Here is a 22997-nt window from a genome sequence, read left to right on the forward strand (position 1 = left end):
CTAACAAAAACCTTTTCCCTGATAAAGGGCAACACGACCAGTTAGAGACACAAATTTCATAATTTGTGTCCGACGTTAGAAAATAAGCATAGTTTTGAGCTTGGTTTACTGTCTTGCATACATTGGTCACATCCTCTGCATGAACAGTAGGTATCAGTACTGTAGCTAGCGCCTCCGTTACAACAAGTGTCTTGAAGTGTGTGATATCGTTGACCAAGTCACGACTCCTAGGAAGAAAACTTGGACATTGTGCGGGGGATAGAAAACTTTTTCAACTTGTTGACAAGATGTAGATAAGAACATTTAAGTCACTCTCATGTCTGTATGTGAAATTTGGAGACAGTGAGCTAAACCTAGCATCAAGGGTGAAAGCGCGGGGAAAGCAGTCAGCATGGATCGGTTAATCCACCAAGCATGACCTCTAGAGCTTAGACATTGAAAGATGAAATTTGAATCTAATTTGTATGAAAACCGAAATGTTAAAATTGTGGTTTTATTGGTAGTTAGACTGACATTTTCCCACACTACCGATTTCTTATGCTAAGCTAATTGCTTTGTTCGATATTTCGATTACAGAAGTGAGAGTGCTCAGTCTTCTCTTCTGACTTTGGTAAAGAAGAAAAACCAATAACTGCATTTTCCTAAATATTAAAATATTTTTAGCTTAATAGGCACATAATGACGTTACAAAAGAAAGTAAGGCCTTACATTATATTATTGAATGACATTTGTGACTAGCATGTGACTAGTATGGTATGACACAAGTTGAAATATTTCGCTTTCGCTGACAGTCTTGGCATCTTGAATTGACATGTGATTTTAAAATTAGCCTTCCAGTTTGGCTCTGCTGGTTGATTTTAATTCATTTTTTAAATCCCCAATTGTACTTATCTAAACTGCAAACTTTAAAATTGATTTTATACATATATATACTTGTACAGCACTGTCAAGTGCCTCATAAATTATTCCAGTGGGTGTGTATGTGAGTTCAAAAGGCTAATTCAACTTCATAAAACGTGAAAGGCAAAGAGCCGTATGAGGTCAAGTAAGATATTATGTACAACACTATTTTATTTCCAGTAGATAACCTAACTTATGTACATTCATACTTAGCGTGTTCAGATGTGACAGTAATAGCGACAGCCTCCTCGCGCTTTGTGTGGGCAGCCGGGATGACAACAGCTGGCGAGGAAGCTGTGGAGACGGGAAACTCTAGTGTGAGCCCGATCAACTAAAGCTGTATGTGCATGTAGACTTTGGCAAAGCTTCTGATTGTTAGCAAATTAAACCAAGATTTGCAGAATAAAAGTTCTACATGACTGAATGAAGTCACAGATTAACCGTTGCTTTGAGATTTTTTTTTTTTGCATGAATAACAGCTGTAGTGTTTCAATATGTTTACATATGTGCATATGCGTGCGCAAATGTGTGTTAGCTCTACACACGAAGTGAAGTGTAATGCTAGCGCTAAGTGCTCCTTGTTTCATGGAGGACAACACACTTCACCTTCAGGTGCACAGAGCACTGAGGGACTCGCATTGTCTTTCCAGCCATGCAAATTGCAGTTCACAGATCTGTAGGTGATTGCTACACAATGTGTGTTTGTTCTGTCTCTTCATAGCTGGAAGTAATGATGATGATGATGATGATGGTCATGATGATGAAGATGATGATTTCAGGCTTACTTAATGATTATACAGTCTGTTCCTCCCTCCCTCGAGTTTTGATTCTCTTGATCGTGTCACATCCAGAACTTTACAGCAACAAAGAAAAAAAAACCTACAAGACAAAAAACAATAAACCGAGCTAAAAAAAAACCGTCACTCCAGTGATATTCTCTGGAGCAAAAACTGAAGATGTCTTAACCCAGTGCAGCAAATCTTTGTCTTTATGTTGAGGTTCTAAGATTGATGTTAAAGATCTGATGAATGGGAACCTCTCAAGAACCCCATCCCCAGATGTAGGAGCAGCTGAGGCTGTGGGAGAACTTCATTTGGGTTGTGGTGGTGGTGGTGCTGCTCGGGGCATTGCTGCACACGTGGATCTGAGGAGGGAGGAAGAGGGGCTTAGTGACCGCTGTTGGAGCCTGGGGGGTTGTGGATCCAGTCGAGGACGATGAGTGTCAAGCTGCCAATCATGAAGATGATTCCCACGATCAGGAAGACGGTCGCCTGAAGAGAGAGAGACAGGAGAGGAGGCAGAGGAGGGATTAAATGTGTGATGATGCACAGCAGGGGTCTGCAGTGAGAAAAGTGATACAGTGAGAAAGCTGCTTGGTGTGTGTGAGTGTGTGTGTTCCTGCACACTTACCCCGATCTTCTGCGGGGAGCGGAATGGCACTGATTTTACCAGGCGGATGTAAAAGGCAGCAGGTAGGATAAAGATGAGCATAGTCGCTGCAGAAGAACCTGTAACAAAAAGCGACGGGGGATTCAACCAATCAGATGACAGCATTTGAAACCATTTGAACATAAAATATTTATCTTGTTTCCTACACTTTCAACAGGGTAACGAATTACTGCTTGGATAGAGTGTGAGGTTGTTAACTTTCAACCACAGAGTAGACCTGATAGTGATGAACCATCACCTGATTCAAGTGAAAACCTGCGCTGTGACCAGATTTGCAGTATTTCCCACGGTGCAGTGGTTTGGCTTATGTAAATAATATATCACAAATAACTGGATCAAATCTAAACATTGTAGCAAAGACATGAACCTTGCTTCAGACTTTCAGGCGTGAAAAAGGCCTTGAGAAAATTCAGCACTTAGATATTTTGTATTATCCATTTCAGTTTTCGCCTGCTGAGTTGCAGTTTCACAGACAGGCTGCAACTGAACTATTTGACTGGCCACCTCCCTAAATGTATTAGCACTTTCTGTCTTTGTGTGTGTTGTCGTCCAGATTGTGAGTGTGTGGGTCCAGTGGTCATAAACAGCTCACGCGACTGCACAGCTGACACAAGCCGGCACTTTAAGCTTCTGTATTTCCATTACTCAACAAAAGGACCCCTGAACTGAAGGTGCTAATCACATCCTGACTGCCTCGCTCCCAGTTTTATTAACTCATGTTTCTCATGTTTACACAGGTGTTTTACATGTTCCGCATTTATATGCCCTGTAAGCCAAATCAGCAACACTATGAGTTCTGTGTTTGCCAGGACTCACCGATGAAGCCGAAGATGTCTCTGATGGTCGGGACGAAGATCACCAGCACGTTGTTGAAGGCCAGAATTGCGGCGGCGATTAGCATGTGCCGCATCCAGCTGAACTCTCGGCCGCTGAATAACAATGTGGTGATGGAGGAGCGGATCTGGGAAGAAACACAAAGTAATGGACATTACAGTCTTGGTCAAGTCGTATATTAAATTCACAAAAATAACTTTTGACAACTCTTGACCACAAAATTTGGTTAAATTCTACGAACTAATTCCACAATGTGGAATGAATATCTTGTGAACCCGCCAGATCATTTTGACGATTTCATTATTTTTATTTCAACATATCTGACTGATACAGACATGCACGGGAGCTGATCTCTGTCATGACAACAACATTCATTGAATCACTTCCTGATTGGTAATCAGTTGTTTTGTTGCTGTCAGGCTTTAAAATAGGATGCATTGCAGAGGTTTTATTTTGAAAAGTTGTGACTGAAGACTGTGTGTCGATTACTACAGATAAACCAGGTGGGAGGAACACAAAGATTTCTAACTTCACTTTGCACCATAATCTGTTTATAAAAGGCTCTGTACACAATGTCCAGCATACTGTTTGAGGAGCACTCACTAAGGACAAGCAACAATCAAGTAGCTCCCGAGCACTCACAGCCAGCTCCTAATAGACATGAACGGGCACTAGTAAGTGCATAGAAGAGTTACATTCAGAGCCAGCACTGAGTCCAACTGACTTCACAGTATCATGAAACACGTGGCAGTGTTTTCTGCACACACTGTCTGTCTCTGTTGAAGAAACAAATCATTACCAGCGACAACAACAGTCTAGTCTGCGTGTCTGCCGGCCTGTGCCTGAGACTGATTCCCACACTTGGCCACTGAGTGAAGTGTGTCAAGTGCTGCAAGGCTAGAGAGTGTGTGTGTGTGTGTGTGTGTGTGTGTGCGTGTGCGTGTGTGTGTTTGACTGCCTGTGTGTATGTGAAAGAACCAGTAGATCCCAGCTAAGACGGCTGGTGCTGCTGAGCCACAGACTGCCTGCTCAAGCCTCAAGTGGGTGAAAGGTTGTGGGTATCAGGTGAAACCCGAGGCACCGAGAGCTGCCTGGCCACATGGGGTAGGGTTAGAAGGGGGCGGGGCTTGAGGCACCCATTCAAAAAGGCAGGGGATTATCTCCCGCAGAGCAATGGAACCATGGGATTGCATCAGCCGGTAGTGAGAGGAGGAAGGACTTGCTGGCAGGGGGGAGGTGTGTCTTTCTTCTATTATCACTTGCACCGTCCTTTTTTTCCTCCCCTCTGCCAGCCTGTCTGCCATCTTCTCTTTTACTTACTACGTTAAGACAGATGAGGGTCACCAGTCACCATGGCGATACATTTAATTAGAGCTGTGGCAGACACTTTAAACAATCTTTTATACAAGAGTCAGAGGAGGTAACCTCTTTATTTAGTTCACCTGAAAAGGACAGGGCATGTGCAATGTTTCCCTTCTTGAGAGCCACTGCTGGTAGACCACCACATTCCTTCTTTGTATCTGACTTGACTACAAGATTTACATCCAGTTAAGGTGGTGCACAGCGGAGAAAGAAAAAAAAAATCACATTAACTGGATTTTCTGCGCTGTCCGAGTAGCCTCCATCACGATTGTCGGGAGGCACCGGGATGACGCCTGGCCTTTAATATCAGCCGCCAAAAACTTGGGGGATAATAATAATTTTAGTGCTTCCCTCCTGAAACTATACAACCACACCAACCCCCCCCACCCACAGCAGATGCATAATTAGGGCCGAAAACTGGAGCCTGGACGCGGTATTTCTCTTCAAGGCTCCAAACTATTCGACACTTGGCTGTTACCTAGCGCAAAGGCTTTGGAGTTCACTGTGTGATATTTGCACACTTCTTATACACGCACACACAAGCAGAGTATGTGGACAGACTAGTTTTAGGCAGGCCAATCTGGGATTTACGCAATGTGAGTTACAGTCCTGCAAAACAGAAACACACAGACGAATTCAAACCTCGTGCACTTGAGCCCAGTTACTGCAAACTATCGTCGTGTTTTCTTTAAGTCGAGGTGTTGTGCACACATGAAAGTGCAACTATATCTAACATTTGTGCAGAGGTGGCAGCCACACATTTGAATTTGCGCGGCTGCTGACTGCACAGCGTTTACAGTCTATGGTGTGAACTGAGGCTTCGTGCAGCACAGGAAGTCCCATTTCAAGTAAAACGAGATAAACCCAGAGAGCATACCACACTGCAAATGCCCAACAGTCTCCTTAAACTATCAAGCTGCACCAAATTTCAGAGAGTCATAGATATCAGTTCCCTGAATGTGCATGGTTTTTCTTTCATCAAAATCAATGCATTTCTTACTGGGGAAAATGGTGAAAATGTTGAAAAACGCATTGTTAAAGATTGAAAAAGTATTCCTGATCCAGATTCCCACCAAAATCGAATGGGTCTGTCCTCGATTCATACAGCATCCTTCCACCAAGTTTTGTGGAAATATGTTAAAGTGTGTTTTGTGTAATCTTGTTACACAAACAAACAAAAGCCTGTTTTCCACTGGTCAAAAAACTCCACCAACACCCATTATGTATGCAATGGGAATGGATTTCATCAGCATTTGCTCCAGTGTCAAATGACTGTGCAGTGGACACAGGTATTATTGGGCAGTGATGGAAACATGAATGCAGTAATTTGGAAAGACAAAGAGGCAGGAGAGCGCTACAGTTGTCTGTGTGTTCGTCACATTGAACATGATCAGCAGGTGAAAAACATACAAATTCCTGAACAATGGGAAAGGAATTAACACGCTGATTTAATGTAAAAGAGCTAAAATATGCAAACCAACCAACAAATAAATGGACAGGGGTTAAAACAAAACCTCCCTGGTGGAGGTTAATACTTGCTAAGCTTCTCTTTGTTTGGTTAAATGGGTGTTAAGTTTTTACCTTGCCTAATTTACCAAAACAGAAACTCTGTTACGAGCCGTACGAGACGAGCAGCGTAGGTAGCACCACAAAACCTAAGCTGGGGATTAAGACTGAAATCTGACTACATGACGGTAGCATGTAGAGGTTACGTTGGAGCCGTTATAATCAGCTCCTTTGCAGCCCCTTCTCCCATGGTTACAATCTCCAGCCCGAGCATGAGAACTGGGGGTTTGACTGCACATAAAGCCCTTTCATTATGTACTGGATCCAGCCAAAGCCCTCTGTTAGCATCTATCCTTCACGTGACTGCACGCACACACACACACACACACACACACACACACACACACACACACACACACACACACACACACACACACACACACAACCCCTACACACACTCATGTACACTTCCACACCTAAAAACGTATCTCCCTCCAAACGCACACTACACCCACACACAGTCTCTTTTGTAGCACTTCCCACCCGGAGCCAAGGACTGCCACAGACAAAGCTATAATGTTAATCTCTGGCTGAAGGTCGGCGGCATTTTCAAGGCAAGATTCTTAAATGTCAAATGGAAACTTGGCAGAACGACGGTGGGACTAAGTATTTCTTTTCATCCGATGCCTCACATGTGTCCAAGTTCGTCAATCTTTCGAGAAAGGCCGGTTGCGATGGTCGGTTGAATGAAACATTCCCGGCTCTGCACCGAAAATCCTACACTGATCAAATCAAATTCCCCCGGACAGCACCAGCTAATTCCGCCATTTCAATCAAACTGCCGTCTCTCAGGATCCCGATCTTATCACTAAACCTGACTGATGTAAAACAGGATATGACTCACACCATCCCATGGGTGTCCATGCAGATAAATACAGGTCACAACCAGTTTCTAACACAACATGCATTAGCTTGACATATTTCAAAACTGAATAAAGGACCAAGAGCACAAAGGTTTGTGCTGCATTTGGATTTGAACCCCAAACTCTCCCTTGCTCTTTTCACTAAGCTGCGCTTCACTACAGCTTTTTTTTTGCTGCATCACATTTCAGGCTCGTGTTCAATCCTTATCAAATTTTTATCTCCTTCGTTATCAAAGTCCTCCTCCCTCTCTCTCTCTCTCTCTCTCTAACTTTCACTCCACTTATCCTCCTCTATTTCTATTATTATTAAAATGTGTTTAATGTGAGTATCATTCAAAATCAACGGGCTGCAGATAGAGTCAGTTTAAGGGTTATATATCGATTGGAGAAAAAAATGCAGGTTTGTGCCAGACAACAAAGAAGGAAAATATACACAAACACTCACACACACACACACACATACACACACACACACACACACACACACACGTGAATATACCGCACAGTAACTGCATGTTTGCAGTTAACCCGACCACACATGATCACAAATCACAAGGATGTCCGAGTTTGTCCTCTGGTTTTCCATAATCTGCATCATGTGGAAAAAAAACACCAGCGTCTACTGACCGATTTGGGCTTTTGGCAACCTGCTATAAGTGTGGCAGCCACCAGACTGAAATAAAATTAAAATGGAGTTGCACACCTTATCAAAAATCCTAATATATTCATGTATTCTCTCATGGCCCAGATCAGCCAATCATGAGATTCCTTCTCTCTATCTTTGATAGATCCTGATGCACATTTCTAAACATAATCTATGACTAACACAACGCGTTTAGAGGACTGTGTCCCCTGGCAGAGGTTTGTGTGTCTGTCTCCCCCTCCCTCTGTGGCAGGCTCTGCCCCTCTGTCTCCCTGAAGGTGGCAGTCAGGGTGAGGGTTTTTCCACTGTCCTCTCCGAGGCTGTAAACTTCCACTGCAGAGAGAGGGGGATCCTCTCTCACATTCCCTGCGCCAGAAAAAAAACAGCAGCGTCTGCTAAAGGATGGGGTCTCTCTCTCTCTCTCTCTCTCTCTCTCTCTCTCTCTCTCTCTCTCTCTCTCTCTCGCTCTCGCTTTATGTTTGAGGATGCATGAGGATGCAGGCATAAGCTGAATTGCTAATATGTGGTGATGATGTGTGCATATATGAGTCAGTGGATATATATAAATACAGATAAGGCAGTAAAATGTGTGTGTGTGTGTTTGTGTGTGCGCCATATCTATCGGTGTTACCATGGTGTCCAGACATTGCTGCATCATTGTCTGTCAGCATTGTCCTGTAACTAAATACCAAGACACTGCTTCTCTCTGGTGGCAGCCTACTGTAACTACAACCACTTCACACACAGCTCAAGAATTAGCAGCTGCTCGCGGTTACACATTAAACCAAGTTCGTGTGAGAGTGTGAGATGGTGTGTGCATGTGTGTGTGTGTGTGTGTGTGTGTGTGGGCGGCCACCAGCCATTTTTGTTCCCCTGGTGTCAGATAAGGGCCATGCTAAAATTAGCCCTTGTCCATATAAGGTGTGGGAAGTGAGAAGAGTGTGTGAACGAATGTCAGTGAGAAGATTAGTTTTGGTGAATGGACACTACACACACACAGTCTAACAAAGACTTTGGCTCCATCTTGAGAGAAAACGGGGAAACAGACACAGAAAGTAAGACTGGTGTCACCGTTCAGACCTAAAGGAGTGTGTGTTGGTGTGTGTGTGTGTAATTAAGAGGTGCGGCCGTTTACACCCTCAGCCTGCGTGCTTTAGGATTTGAGATGACGACGAAAGGAAAGGGACAAAGTACACAGCGTGTTCTCTTTCACCAAAGCGCCAGGAAAGAAAAAAAAAAATCAGCTGCATCGAGAAAGTGACACTAAAAAGAGCTGACTCTGCAGCGAACACAAAACCCAGTCTGTGTGCAGAACGACACGCAGGGGCCGCAGTGTTCCAACGAATGAATGGACACGGTTTTACAAGCAGCTGGTTGGCGGTGTGTGAAAGGCAGCGGCCAGATAATCTAAATTACAAGGGCGGTGTGTGTTTGTGTTGACTTGAGGAACGTGTTTGCGCGCTCTGACGTAAATCCAATTATATCCGTGCTTAAATAAGATTCCATTTAATGATGCTGTAGAAAATAGACAACAGCGCCTGAATGATCATCAGCGTAAAAGATATTTAGGAAACAACTACGTGTGTCCCCTCCTTACACATGGAGGAGAGGGGGAAAAACACTGGATTCAACAGAGACAAGACTGTGTTTTTGTGTGATGTACTTACAGGGAAGAGCACGATGGGCACAGTCAGGGTGACGGCGGTGAGAACGGCCAAGCGCACCAGCAGCAACATGGTGTCGAACTTGTAAACCTTGGTGAAGGTGTGGAGCAACTCTGCCTCCACGTTCCCTGTGATGGAGGAGCAAAAAAAAAAAAAACGGAGAACGATGAAAACGTCACTGAGGCCGACAAAGGAGAACAGACCAGGTGAAAAACTCACTAAGTACATTAACTATTGTATTGTACTCGAGTACTCAGTATTGTACTGGGTTTCTATACATGGATTCTGGGGAAAAAGCCAGTTGCACTATTAGAGCACATTCTCCCTTAAATTTCAATATGGCTGCACCACATTACACACATTTACAAACAGATTTTTTAAATCAAGATTCAATAATTATTCCCTGGGAAATCAGTGAGAATGTACAAATAAAACACTCCCTGACGCTAAATGGGTTTTTCCCTGACTCATACCGCATCCTTCAACCCAATTACTTCCTCCTTGGTGGAGGTAATCAACAAAAAACTGTTTCGTTGTGGTCCCTTGTTACGTGTCACATGTTTTTTTCAGTTCCACCAGTGAGATAATCTCCAATTTAGTTTTCAGGAGGTTTCAATTACTGAACTGTTTTAGGCTCAAATAAGATTTCCCTTCTCCTCTCACATTAATCATCTCTCCACTGCTCAGACTTTCATCTTTTGACCCTCAGGAGGGGGCTAATTAAACGATAGGCTTCGCTTCTTACCGTAGAAGGTGAGGTAGCCAAACAGCGCCGATAACATGTACATGACGAGCATGGCCAAGATGGACAGGTTGGAAACGTTCTGCATCTTCTTCCGGCTGCGACTGAAGAAACAACACGTACACACAAATATTCACTTTAAGAACAGTTAGGGTCACACGCAAGTTACAGCATTTGGATAAATGAATGCAGATTGAGGTATTTCTTCTGAAACGAATGAATTTTAATGTTCCCCTCCCATCACCCCTGGCTTTCTAAACTTGTAGCAGAACCTACAGTGGCCTTCAGGTGACATAAAAACCTAAAACCGCCTCTCTAGACCCAGTGGCCGTAAGTTCAGTTCCAACCTCCCCTTAGATATGTCCTGTCAAATAAAAGCTTCAAGCCTAAAGAATCTTTATTATTATATAGTATTATACATCATATAGTAATGCAAACATTGTCTGCCAATATATCCCCTTAATACTGCACACTGATACTTTAATAGGCTTGGTTATGAGATTACGAAGTGAAACGTTGATTAAGAGTGAAGGGGGAACCAGCACATTGACTCTGGAAATAAACCCTGCTGCTGACCTTTTAACTGTAACTCTTCTGTAATTTGAGTAATACTACAAACTACTACGTACTGCAGCAGACCGTCTTGATAGTGAGATTTGAACTGACAGAGTTGGTCTCAGGAGCAGACATCGGTGCACTTACTCTTTCAGCTCACTGTAGATGGGCAGGACCTCAGGGTGGCACACGAAGGCGAAGGCCAGGATTGGCACGGTGTACGCCGTCTGAGGGAAACCAGGGGAACAGACGCACAAAATTCACTCACACAGAGTCACTGTGCAATTAATCGACATAAAACTCTACTAAGCCATGTAATTATGTAACGCCCGAAAAATCATTTTATTAAATTGATGTAATGTTATTCTAAAATAAAGAGACAGAAAAGCCTTTCACACTGGAGCTGAAAATGAAACGTGTTGGGACATCTTGGTCTACCATCACCCACAGGTTCAGCTCCACCACTGCTGGTTTGTTGGTTTTAGGACTGTCGTACATGTCCCAACAGACTCTGCTCTTTACTCACACTTGATTTATTTATGATTTATGGACTAGGGCGACAAAATCCTGTCTGACCTGATGTCAGATCTTCAAATATGTTAACAAATGAGGCTGAATTCAGTGTCTCAGTGTCTGCAGGTGTTACACAGTGTCGCCTTAGATGCTTCACTTTTTTCATTCACTTCGGAACCTTCAGCTAAAACTTTTCCACTTCGACCGTGTCCGGGTGTTAACACAAAGCCGCGCGTCAAATTGTTATCGCGATTCGCGACACACAAAAGCCAAAACACACCCTAAAAAACCCCACCTTCACCAAACGTGTCTTTGCACATACTCTGTATATTCTGCTCCTGTTGTGAAGTCATTCCTCTGTATAAGCCTTGTATTGTCTTGTACAAACAAAAAGAGTAAATTAATTCACATGGATGAATATTGTTTTTACAATCTTGTGAACCAATGTATGCGACACACCTCCACGAAACCCACTAGTTGATCTGCACTTTCAGGTGTTGCGCCCTTTCAACCTTCACCTGTCTGCCTTGAAACCAGGTTATATTTACACATAATGCTGAACTTTACGAGCTTGACACACGTTTGCACACAACTGAGAGCCAATCGACTGTTCTTAAACCCCCACCAACCGCACCGTACCTGCGAGTTGAACACAAAGTACTTGGGCGTGCACATCTCCTCGTCGTCAGGGTGGGGCTCAACGTGGACTCCGCTGGAGTGGTGGGCGTCGTGGCTGCCCAGGACCGCCGGCGACACGTCGGCTCGAGAGAAATCCATTTGCACCGAGCGGTTCGGCAGCGAGAACAGCCCCGACGCGTCCGAGGCGTTCATGCTGAGGTTGGCCGATTGCTGGTAGAAGAAAGGAAGAGGGCAGGGCAGCTGGGTCTTCTTGTAGATCATCTGGGAAATAACAACATAAAGTTATGTTCATGACATGAAGATAACAATAAATGACATAAGGGAGCAACAAATTAGGAAATCTCACAACCAAACTCCCTGCTTGAATGACAGTTTAGCAGTTATCCAATCCTAACATTTAGCAATTTCTCTTTTTATTTTTTTGTTTCCTATATATCTGGTGTATGAGAGTGAACTGAAACAATATGCTGTGGGTTGTACCACTATGACAACAAGCTGAAAGAAGCTAATATACTCCATAGAGGTGATAACTGGGTGATAATTCCCTGGGGATCTTGTCATAGCGTCACTACAGTGCAAGAGGCAGCAACACCAAGCTAATATTGAACTAGTATTACTGATAACTGAGTCGGCTGGTGTAGCGGCTGGTGTGATTCCATCATTAAACGTATCTCTATGGTTCATAATGCAATGGTGTTATAGAGGCTGAACTTACCACGCACAGGAAGAAGACCATGCAGGTGAGCGAAAACCCACTGGTGTAGCCCAGGTATCCTAAAGAGGAGAACAAAACTCAGTAAGGACAACTGCAGCAGATGCATACGTCATGCTATATTTTTACAGTTCGAACTCTCCACCTCCGCTGCTCTGTTCTATCTCTGTAGCTGTCAAATCAGCCGTCTATTTTAGAATGGGGGGTCACGTCCCATTCTGGGTTGTCACCCGTATCCAAAAGTTAACCAGCAGACATCAGATATGACCCAAAATCGAATGCTTGTGAGCCGACTTTATTAAAGTTAAACCAGATCAGCCATACAGCCTCCATGCTATTCACTTGTATGTCCAGTCGTCTTGATGATCATATTATCTTATTGTTGGGGCCCAGCCTGTTGAAGCTCTCGGAGCGGAGACCGACCTGAGGATTCCGTTCATAAATTACATGGGAGCGACGGCGCTGACTCCAGGGTTACCGGCCGTGTTACGTTTCTGTAACTCCTATTTGTCACCGAGCTGACTCAGGGACTCGACTAGTGTTACTCGTGGCTCTGTGGAGCTGATCACAGACAGCTGCAAGGGCACGGACACACTGAGATGTTTGGCTTCACTTGGCAGGAAGTGAACCGTAGATATAAGATATACTCCCAGAGCAGGGAGTGAAATAACTGAACAATATACAGTTTGATGGTGATACCGTGTATAAATAGACGTACACACACACATTAATTAAGTCCTTACCCAGATTTTTCAGGAGAGACAAAGGCAGAATGATTCCGATGGACACAAACACCACCAGGTAGTTTCCATTCATGTACCATTCACTGAAAATATGGCACACAGGTTAAAATCTGAGGAAATGGCATATGTACAGTAGTGTAAGTTGAACACACACACACACACACACACACACACACACACACACACACACACACGCACACACACACACACACACTTACCCAGATATTTCTTCTAAGCCCAAGAAGGCTCGGATCACCTCGGGCAGCTCATACTTCACGATAAAGAGGTAGCTGGACATGGCTGCAGGGGGACGACAAGGGAAATATCTCTGAGATTAGAAACACTGTGCTTTTCTACATACATTCAGACATGTACACTTTTGATGACTATTACAATTTCTTCTTCTAAAAATCTTGAATATAAATGGATGACAACAGAAAGGAGAACCCAACGTAAAGCTTCTTAGTAAGGTGTTGTTTATAAATTCAGAATATAAATTGTATTTGTCCTTCATCTGTATTTACAGGACCAGTGATTTACTGATTTACCTCCAATGTTCTGCATAGTTATCGATATAAATGCTGCTATTTTGCCGGGCCAACCGAATGCTCTCTCCCCGAGCTTTTCATAGATGAGAGATCCTGTCCGAACAAACAAGATGATGGAGAATTAGACATGGAAAACAACCGAGGCTTCACAGCACAAGCTAAGACAAGGAATGAATAGTTAAAATGAAGGAGTTTAAAGAAAAGAAATTAACATTTCATGTTTCTCTGCCTTTCTTATGATACCCCAAAAGATGCGTGTGAAATTAAACTCAAGGTTCAGTGTGTAAGATTTAGGTGAAGGGGATCTATTGGCAGAAATTGGGCCCTTTTATATTAAAAAACGTAATATTTAAATTGGGTGTGGGCCCCTTTCTATGGAGGCCGGCATGTTTTTTACAAACACAAGTGAAGGCTACCACAGGTCCTCCTTCATGATTCAAAGGGGAGAGTGAGGTGAGGGGTATTCAGCTGCAAAATGCAACTTCACCACTAGATGTCACTCAATTCTACACACTAAACCATTAAAGCCTTTATATGTGCACCCACTTTTACATAACCTTTTATTCCTGATATATGTCTAAAGAAACTACTTCAATTGGTAACACACAATTTTTCTCACATCAAAATGGTCAATCGTGCAAGTATAACTTCTTAACTTTAATTTAAACAAACATAGTATTTTTGAAGTTGTTTTTAACAGTTTTCTATTTTTCAGTGTATCTCTAATTTCTTCCATATTTCTCGTATCAATAACCTGGTGGATGAACCTGTAAACGGTGCTGGAGCAGTGGTTCCCATCCTTTTGTTTCATGAGCGACTCTTTATTATGAAGAAACATCTTCCTCTGACCCCTTTATGGTTGAATGTCTTTGAATAGTGAGAAATTCAGCCAACAGGGCATTTTCCCTTCTTAGATGTATACATGTGAACACTATTTAGAGTTAGACGAGCTAAAAGTGGTGCCTGGTGTTTCACAAACAAGAAGCTCAGACTCGAGAAAGGGATGAAAAATAAACATGATGTTGTGCAGCCGAGTTTCGAGGTGTTGTACTGGTTTCACCTCTCATCCCAGAGGCTTCTTCAGCTCTACTTTTTCTACTTCTCTACTCAGGCGGACCACTTGTGCGGGTCCTGACCTTCAGGTCGGGAACCACAGTTTTAAATTCTACAGCTGAGCGAGAACGGTGAAATACCGACCTCCTTCTTTTGCCGTCATGAGGAGCAGGTGAACAGAATACAAGGAGAGGATGGCCACGGCGAAGAGGAGGAGTCTGCAAAGAGAAGGAAATTGAAGGTCGGTGCAAGACAGTGACACGACAAAGAGTTCTGTGTGTGGGCTTCAACTTTTGTATCTTCGATCTAAGTAACGAAAGGTGAATAAGAGCAGAGGAAGGACAGGAGAGAAGGTTTAAGTCTATAAAACTGATTTATTTGCTTTGGTTTAGTCCTGGCAGGTGGGCGCTGTTTTCGTTTTTGTCCTCCTTGAACAGGTCAAACATCAAAGTAGCTGCGACATACTGCAGCTGCTCAGATGTGTTTGTTGTTTCGTTGTTCGGGTGATGTGCGGGGCAGGTCTCAGGTGACGCCGTGCGGCTTCAACATAACTTTAACATGGTTCTAGCATGACCCGCGCAGTGTAATGTCAATGCTACGTCAATAAGTCCATCTGCTGCATTCTTCAGAGGGCGTCCTGTATGTCAGCTTTACTTTAATGGCCTTCACCAGGTGGTTTTTAGAAACAGGACGGGGCAGCTTTTGGTGCGGGTGGCGTTTTAGCAGAGATGCTATCTTAACCGGCAGAAGATGATGCGAGTAAATTATTATTCCCTTCCTGCTATCAGCGGCGACACCGATATTTCCAATCTCCAATCAGACTGGGTTTCAGAGAGGAGACACCCTCTATGTTTTAGCTGTAATATTCCATGTAACGCCCACCGTGAGGCGACCACGCAGCAGGGGCATGGATAGCCAAGAGAGTGGGTAGGATTTATGGGTGTAGGGTGACAGCGGGTGTCAAATGTTGCATGTCACCCATGAATGCTGATAATGCAGATGCACGGGACAGACTGAGATGAGGATAAAAGATGGCAGAGTGGCAGAGGGTCACAGGGTACAGGAGTTTGTCTTCCAGGTCAGAATGTGACTATCAAAACCTAATCAAACCTAACAATGATTATTTCTGAATTGCGATCTACACAAAATATTATAATTTTAACAAGGTTGAAATAATTTTTGCTGCTATCACGTGCAACGAATTGTTCTTCCTCCAAGTTGAAATGTGGAAAAAAAATACTTGCTGCTAACAGATTTGTTTTTGTGGCCCCGAGCATTTAAACAACAGTAAAATATAGTTTTACCTAATTTAATATTATTAATCAATTATTTATTCTAATAAGTAACTACTCTAGGTTAACTACTATAGGTAATGTTAGCAAAAATATATATATATTCTAAATATTATTTGTTATAATTTGCAGATTAATCAATAGCTTCTAACATTTAAATGTGTCCACCATTTTTTGTATATATGACATTGACAACTCCATAAGTCACGTGTCAACATTTTCACAGACTTTGCAAAGTGTTGACTTAAGGGGCCACGTGCCAACGCAGTGCTTTAACCTGTGTGGGAACCGGTCTTTTCCGATTTTTTGAACACCACAGAAATGCTTCATTATTGTATCAGCATTTCCTCTTCAATTTAATCAAATAATAGTTTTTCTTACTGCCCATGTGACCCGTCGCACCATTTCTTGTACACACCCTTCCAAGCACGCTGTGTGTTTACTTATCTGCGGCTGCACAACTTACATAAAGAGAATGATGCCAGTGTTTGCCATGGCGAAGGACAGGCCCAGGATGCCGCTGCCCATGATGGCGTTGCTCAGGTTGAAGACGGACATCCCGAAGGAGGTGTGGCCAGGATGCTGCTCAGACACAAAAGAAAGAGAGAAGGGAAATCTTAATGAGGGAAAACAGGGGAACAGAGCTAAAAAAAACACATCAAGTCGGTCTTTGAAATGAAATAACTCTCTCTTACATATTTAAAACATAACTCAGAAGTGCAGTTGACAACAAGAATAAGGAGCGTGTGCAGAAAACCACACAAGACTTAAAAACTATGAGCACCTAAGAGATGCAATTCAACGCAAAATACACCCTTGTGTTCTATTACAATGTTATTTACCAATAATTTAGCACATTTCCAGTAGTTTTTCAGATTTACTGACTGATCCTTTTCTCCCTCACTACTAATTCAGCTCGCAGCGGCCAACATTTACCAGAACAGATAGAGCATAAAGCCGGCTTTAGATCCTGACACCAAAATCTGCCACACTCAGATTATTTACTCAAACGGAGCTGCTTGAATTACATGAACATGACATCACATTGCAGAGATTAGACCATTCTTCCATGTGTAAAAGAAACATACAATATATACCCAAATGGAATATGACTAAAATGATAAATGTTTTTTTCAAGAGGCGCAGAAACAGTGTCAGGACTACTGTCAGTAGTCCTTCTAAAAGCAAATCATCCTTAAAGTAATTGTATTTTACTCGATGGTAGGAAACACAGACACAGGCCGACTACATTTTGACTTGTGAATCCTCTTACATATTCTTCATGGTATTCTTCATACTTCTTCTTCTTCATCAGCCCATTCGACAGGAACTTCTGGCTTTCTGCATCGTCGTTGTCATCCATAAACTGACTGCAAGGACCAAGAAAAGGAACAAAAAAAAAACCATTATCACGTGCACTAACAGTTTATACGAACTGTCTATGTTACAATATGTGACAAAAAATGAAAATATCCCAGCAGTTCTCTCACCATGAACTGTAATCTTTGTGTTGTTCTTGAGAAACATTGTAACAGATTATGATTGGCTGTCACCTGTCTGTGCTGGTTATTCAAGGTCAGCTGGGTGTGGAAGACCTTTAATTAATTAAGAACGTGGGGGAAACATTCCAGCTTACCACTTCAAACAGTTCAAAACTGCTGCCAGCTTCGTTTTGTACAAGCTTTAATAACTTAATTAATGACTGAGATTCTGACCTGAAGTAAACTAATTGATTAATTCATTTAAAAGCACAATTTACAGCCACAAAAAAAACAGCAGGTTACGAGAGCCACTTTTCCACTGGTCAAAAAACCCAATAACACCCACTGACATCTGGCTTTTGTCTGCAATGGGAATGGATTCAATCAAATGACTCTGCAGTAAACACAAGTTTTAAATCGGCTCCGAACCCTCTGTGCAGCGATGGAAAAGTTACACCCCGGGGGAACGCGCTACATTGGCAGCACAGCGAGGTGAGAGAACACCTCGGTTTTCAGTACGTTTGTGACATCGAACATGACGCACAAGAGGAAGAAAACACAGGCCGGCTCCTGTAATAGCAATTGAAAATGAGTCACTTGCCCTTTTCATCGGATTAACTTGCGTTTAACTGCTTATTTAGGTGTGAAAGAGGCGTAGTTTAGGGAAGGAGCTCAGAGAACGTGTTAATATAGTAATCTGATTACAGTTAAACCCAGGTCAGTAATTAAATTTGATGTTCAGACTCCAGTTTATTACAAAATAAACTGGATTGATTGAATTTCCCATTAAGATCCAAACACAGAGATGATTTTGTAGTTTATACAGTAAGAAATGTTCAGAAGGCCTAAATGAACATGTCACTACTGGAGCTGCAATGTCAAATAAAGCCATTTTCCAGTGTCAGCTCACTTGGAAGAAGGGAAACAGAAACCTTGACATCGTGGCTGCTCACCTGTCGATGGTGGCCTTCTCCGAGTCAATGGGCTCTGTGTAGCGGTCGTCCAGGCTGTCGGTGCTGTCGTCATCAGCCTCCGTGGAGACTTTCCTTAGCTCCATACGATCTACGACTCCTGGCATAGTGGCGCAGAGCGAGATGAGGGGGTGGAGAAATGTTCCGTTTTCAAGATCTCAGGGCTTCACAAGGGTGTGATATAGGTTTCTTCCTCAATCTCTGCTAGACTTTTATACCTATAAGGACAAAAATAAAGAGAGGGAGGTGTCAGTGATTCAAATGTTTTTGAAGATTTCTGATTTTTGTTTAGGCAAAAAATCCACGAATCCTGGAGATATCACCACAGGAACAACAATTTGTGACTGATTACAGGCCTGCACGCAGGACTATTGTCTGCCTCAATAAAGAACTTGGGCCCCCCTACCATGCAAACCACCATCTCATTTCCTGGAAGTGAGAGGCTGTTTGTTATGTTACCTTGAGGAGGAAAGCTGCGGTATGATGCAACCATGTACAGCTTTAACAACACAGATCCCTTTAGATTCATTGCTATATCCATTAAAAAACTGCTTGATTAGAAGTATCTTGTGTTTATAATGTCAGATAAAATACATTAAAGAAAAAATACAAAGTCGTGTCTCACTGTATATCCTAACTTTAAGGAAGAAATGACAAGCCATTGCTGACGTACATGGAGATTGCTTGCTGGTGTTAAGTCAACAAACCCTGAAACCAGGTTAAAGATACAATGGGTACATGAGGCCACCATCAACAGACCGTCTTGTTCATGTATTAACCAGTTTACTCAGTATCACCCATGACCATTGAAAAAAGAGCAAACAAAGTAGCCTTCATTATTACGCTACGTGAGGAATAGAACAGAGACTAGTGAGTGAATGATGCCTGTGAGATCATGAATGCTACTGAAAGCTACATTATTTATGGTAACTCACACAAAGAGCTCAATAAAAGGGGGTTACTCACCAAACGACTGGGATTGGCAACACGACAAACAACTAACCGTGGCGACCAAAACAGAATTGCAAACCGAGATGTGTTACTTACGAAGAAGAACACGTGAGAAATTGGTTTCTTTGAATTCTATTTTGTTTTTGCCGCAATAATAAGTTGGTGTCAGCCCTGTGGCACAATTTGATGGTTACGTGCAAACTCAAAGTTACAATTCCATGCTTTAGCCAACACCTAACCTGCTTTCGGACATGCATTGAACTCAGGATAATCTCCTGACATTCTCCGGAGGAGCTGCATATGAGAACAAATATATCCAAGTGAGAGGCTCCGTACTTTCTCTGGCCAGTCCCCTTGGTAAGAACTCTGGATATTGTCCGAATGAGCCCGTGTGAGAACACAGCAGGAGATCATCCACACGATTCACTGCAAGCAAATTGTGCAAATATTCTCCTTAGTTCATGTTTGAAAACAGCTTTAAGCCGTTTCCAGACATGACCTGTGGGTAAAATCCAGAGAATTGGCTGCAGAGTTTACCTGCGGTTTGCCTTTCACACATGCACAACACAGCGGGAGGTTCCCTGCACAAGACGCGTTCGCAACCACAACAAATCCTTTTTCAAATTAGTTTTTTTCATTTTTGCATCACTTTTTGTTGGAAATAATACAGTGTTGAGAATGAACCACAACATTGGACTGAAAAATAAAAGTTACGCTTAAAAATCGTATGCTATTTCATAACAGTACATTTTGACAGGATTTGGCAGCATGTCGGTGTAGTAGGTAGTCATGCAATTAAATATATATTTTTTTATATCTATCACTTTGCAAACACTTATGTATGTAAAAACAGCCAGTTAGTACTTCATACTGCTTTCACGTTTTGAGACTTAAGGTCACGATTGCACAAAGTCTCCCATAAAGGTCCAATTGCAAAATGTTTCCAAAAAGTTCCACACAGAGGCAGAGTCATTACACAAACAAGTAAAAAAGGTCCTTTCTTTCAGGAGTATTGAAAAGAACATGCATAGGTGGAGATGAATAAAGTACAAGTGCGTGTAAGTACTGTATTTGAGTAAATGCACATGGGGTCAGTACTTTAAAAATCATCTGTAACAAAGTACCTTTTGATTTTCTGTTAAGCGACAGTCACTGAAAGGAAGTTGATGGGCAGCAGGATCTTTGCGTCACAAAGCATTACCCAAGCGTCTACAGCACACAGGCCACTATGCCTCCACAGAAAACTTTCCATCTTGTAAAGGACATGCTATGCAAATTACGTCATTGGTGTTCAGACTCTCCAGCATGACCCCACCTGGCTGAAACTGTTTTGACCTACGGGATTCTTCCAAATCATGCTTTTGTCCCCGCTGCGATCTTGCTCTTCGGAAGTATGCCGCTTTAAAACAGCCCATATCTGGGAGCCAACAGAGATTAAGCGGCTACATTACCGTTAACAACCGCATCACACAAGCCAGTACACCCAATCTCTCAGTGTCGCTCTCTGTTGTGTGGCGAGAGAGAAAGGGGGAACGTTTCACACTTCTTATTGCCAAAAAGGATTAACCTGTCCGACTGGGTTAACTTTGTATGTCACTATTTAATGCCACTGTTGTTACAGGTACAGCATTAAAGAATCACTTGTTTGGCCATGCGACACACTGTCTCTGGTGTAGTATCAGCCTCGCATAGCTGGACTGACTGCAGCCCCCCACCTTCCATTAACATAACATGTGTGAAATACATCTCGAGGAGTGACCACTTGTTGCTGGAATTTGCTGCCCTGCTTGCGCTTTCATTCGAACTGCCCAAACAGAGAAGAAACACGTTTGCACTTGGCCACACAGATGTGAAAAACAAGCGCTGATGCCATTCGCATTCTGGATAAAAAGCCTGACATGATACTAAAACAGCTGGAATCAATGGTGACAGACAGACGAGAGGAAAGATGCACGTGCTGTCTGCACAGAAACACAAACAGCAATATTGTTTTATAGCTTTTGCATGATTACTTTTCTTCATTCGTCTCACAGGAAAACTTTTAAGTTATACGGGTCAAATGTCTTGTCACTGGTTTTAAAGACGCTAACATCCGTGCAAATGCTCACATGGTGAAATTCGAAAACAAAGAAATGCAAGAAAAACCAGTAGTCAAACTTCCTGCTGATACCAGTCTCACCTAATAACATAGACCTTAAAGGGCAGCAAGCGTTGAAACAGAAAACCTCACATCCTAAAGACACCGACTCTTAAAACCTTTGCACATACTTTCAAAATAAAATAATTCTTTGCGACACATTTAGGAAGAAATAAGTGTCCACAGATGATTTAAAAACCTCAAGTCTCCACTGTGAAAACACTGCAACGATCTCATGTATCCTCCACCCAAACAAACTCTTGCATCAGCCACTAGCTCTGAGGAGGTGGCTATTGCCTCTGCAGGGTCAAGGGATACCACAGAAATCAAGAAAAAAGGGTGAAGAAAAAGAAACGTTTTTTTGCTCCAACATGCAGAAGAAACAGTTTGCAGAAGAAACTCCTTGACAACAAGTCTTGTACCATGGTGCTCGGTAAATCTATCTGATTTGTTTATATAGCCTTATTTTCATGCATAGTACAGACCAAGACTTTCAAGCAAAAATACTCACTCACTGAAAGTTTCCTTAATGAGGTTCTGAGAGTTCCTTTTCTTGTTTTTCGATAAGAAATGTGTTTTTTAAGAAGAAAGATAGACAACAGTGGATGGGTGAGGAGCAGCAGCTCTTTTGTAACTCAGGTGAAAATACAGGCTTTTAAAACGGAGGAGGGAGGGCCTCTGTCGACCAATGAGGACACACACTGTTCACACAGGCCCCGCCTTTGAGCACGGCCGTAACCCCCACAATACACACATGCACATAAACATGTCTGCCTCCTCAGAGAAGAACAAGAGGGCCACAGCAGGGGCCCCAACGAGAGATAGAGAGATAGATTTATAGATAGATAGATGGATAGATAGATAGATAGATAGATAGATAGATAGATAGATAGATTTATAGATTTATAGATAGATAGATAGATAGATAGATAGATAGATAGATAGATTTATAGATAGATAGATAGATAGATGGAACATTGCGAGAACATCAACCGCCATCAGACTGAAGATACTGCGGCCCACCAACGCTGTTAAATACCCACTGTCGCTTCAACCTTAAATCACATGACATATCACATGACCATGACCGTCAGTACAGTTTTATACTGGCCCACACCTTGTGTGAACTGACGACGACGACGATCGACGCTCAAAGCGACTGATGCTGTCGTCACTGCACCGCCTCTTGTGAGCACAGCGAGACAAACTGTTTGCACATGCAGCTGCACACACGCACACACACACACACACACACACACACACGCAGTTATCCAGCGGCACTGTGGGCGATCATCGGTGGATTTTGGGGGTAGGCTGTGTTGTCGACCGGCCAATCAGGGAATCAGGAGACATCGTTGTCGGCATGTCACTGTGCCCAA

General features: G+C 42.8%; 1 protein-coding gene across 5 annotated transcripts in view; it reads right to left on the reverse strand.

Moving 5' to 3' along the window:
* Positions 1-601: 601 nt before the first annotated feature.
* slc38a4 (solute carrier family 38 member 4) overlaps positions 602-22997 on the reverse strand; it is a 32631-nt gene continuing 10235 nt past the window's right edge. The window contains exons 1-17 of one of the 5 annotated variants that reach the window (XM_034577860.1): positions 22130-22255; positions 18513-18748; positions 17352-17448; positions 16545-16660; positions 14931-15004; positions 13734-13826; positions 13404-13485; positions 13186-13268; positions 12446-12504; positions 11731-11991; positions 10726-10805; positions 10027-10127; positions 9285-9409; positions 3166-3310; positions 2311-2408; positions 2039-2171; positions 602-1779 (exon numbers count right to left, since the gene is read on the reverse strand). In XM_034577860.1, coding sequence (XP_034433751.1) covers positions 2067-2171; positions 2311-2408; positions 3166-3310; positions 9285-9409; positions 10027-10127; positions 10726-10805; positions 11731-11991; positions 12446-12504; positions 13186-13268; positions 13404-13485; positions 13734-13826; positions 14931-15004; positions 16545-16660; positions 17352-17448; positions 18513-18637 — 1644 coding nt within the window. In that variant the 5' untranslated portion in view covers positions 18638-18748; positions 22130-22255 and the 3' untranslated portion in view covers positions 602-1779; positions 2039-2066. Of the gene's footprint in view, positions 2172-2310; positions 2409-3165; positions 3311-8839; positions 9223-9262; positions 9410-10026; positions 10128-10725; positions 10806-11730; positions 11992-12445; positions 12505-13185; positions 13269-13403; positions 13486-13733; positions 13827-14930; positions 15005-16544; positions 16661-17351; positions 17449-18512; positions 18749-22129; positions 22262-22997 lie in introns of those variants that run through there. The other 4 variants (XM_034577857.1, XM_034577859.1, XM_034577858.1 and 1 more) reach the window with 4 other exon arrangements.

Source organism: Hippoglossus hippoglossus, chromosome 23 (assembly GCF_009819705.1).
Source record: "Hippoglossus hippoglossus isolate fHipHip1 chromosome 23, fHipHip1.pri, whole genome shotgun sequence".
NCBI lineage: Eukaryota > Metazoa > Chordata > Actinopteri > Pleuronectiformes > Pleuronectidae > Hippoglossus > Hippoglossus hippoglossus.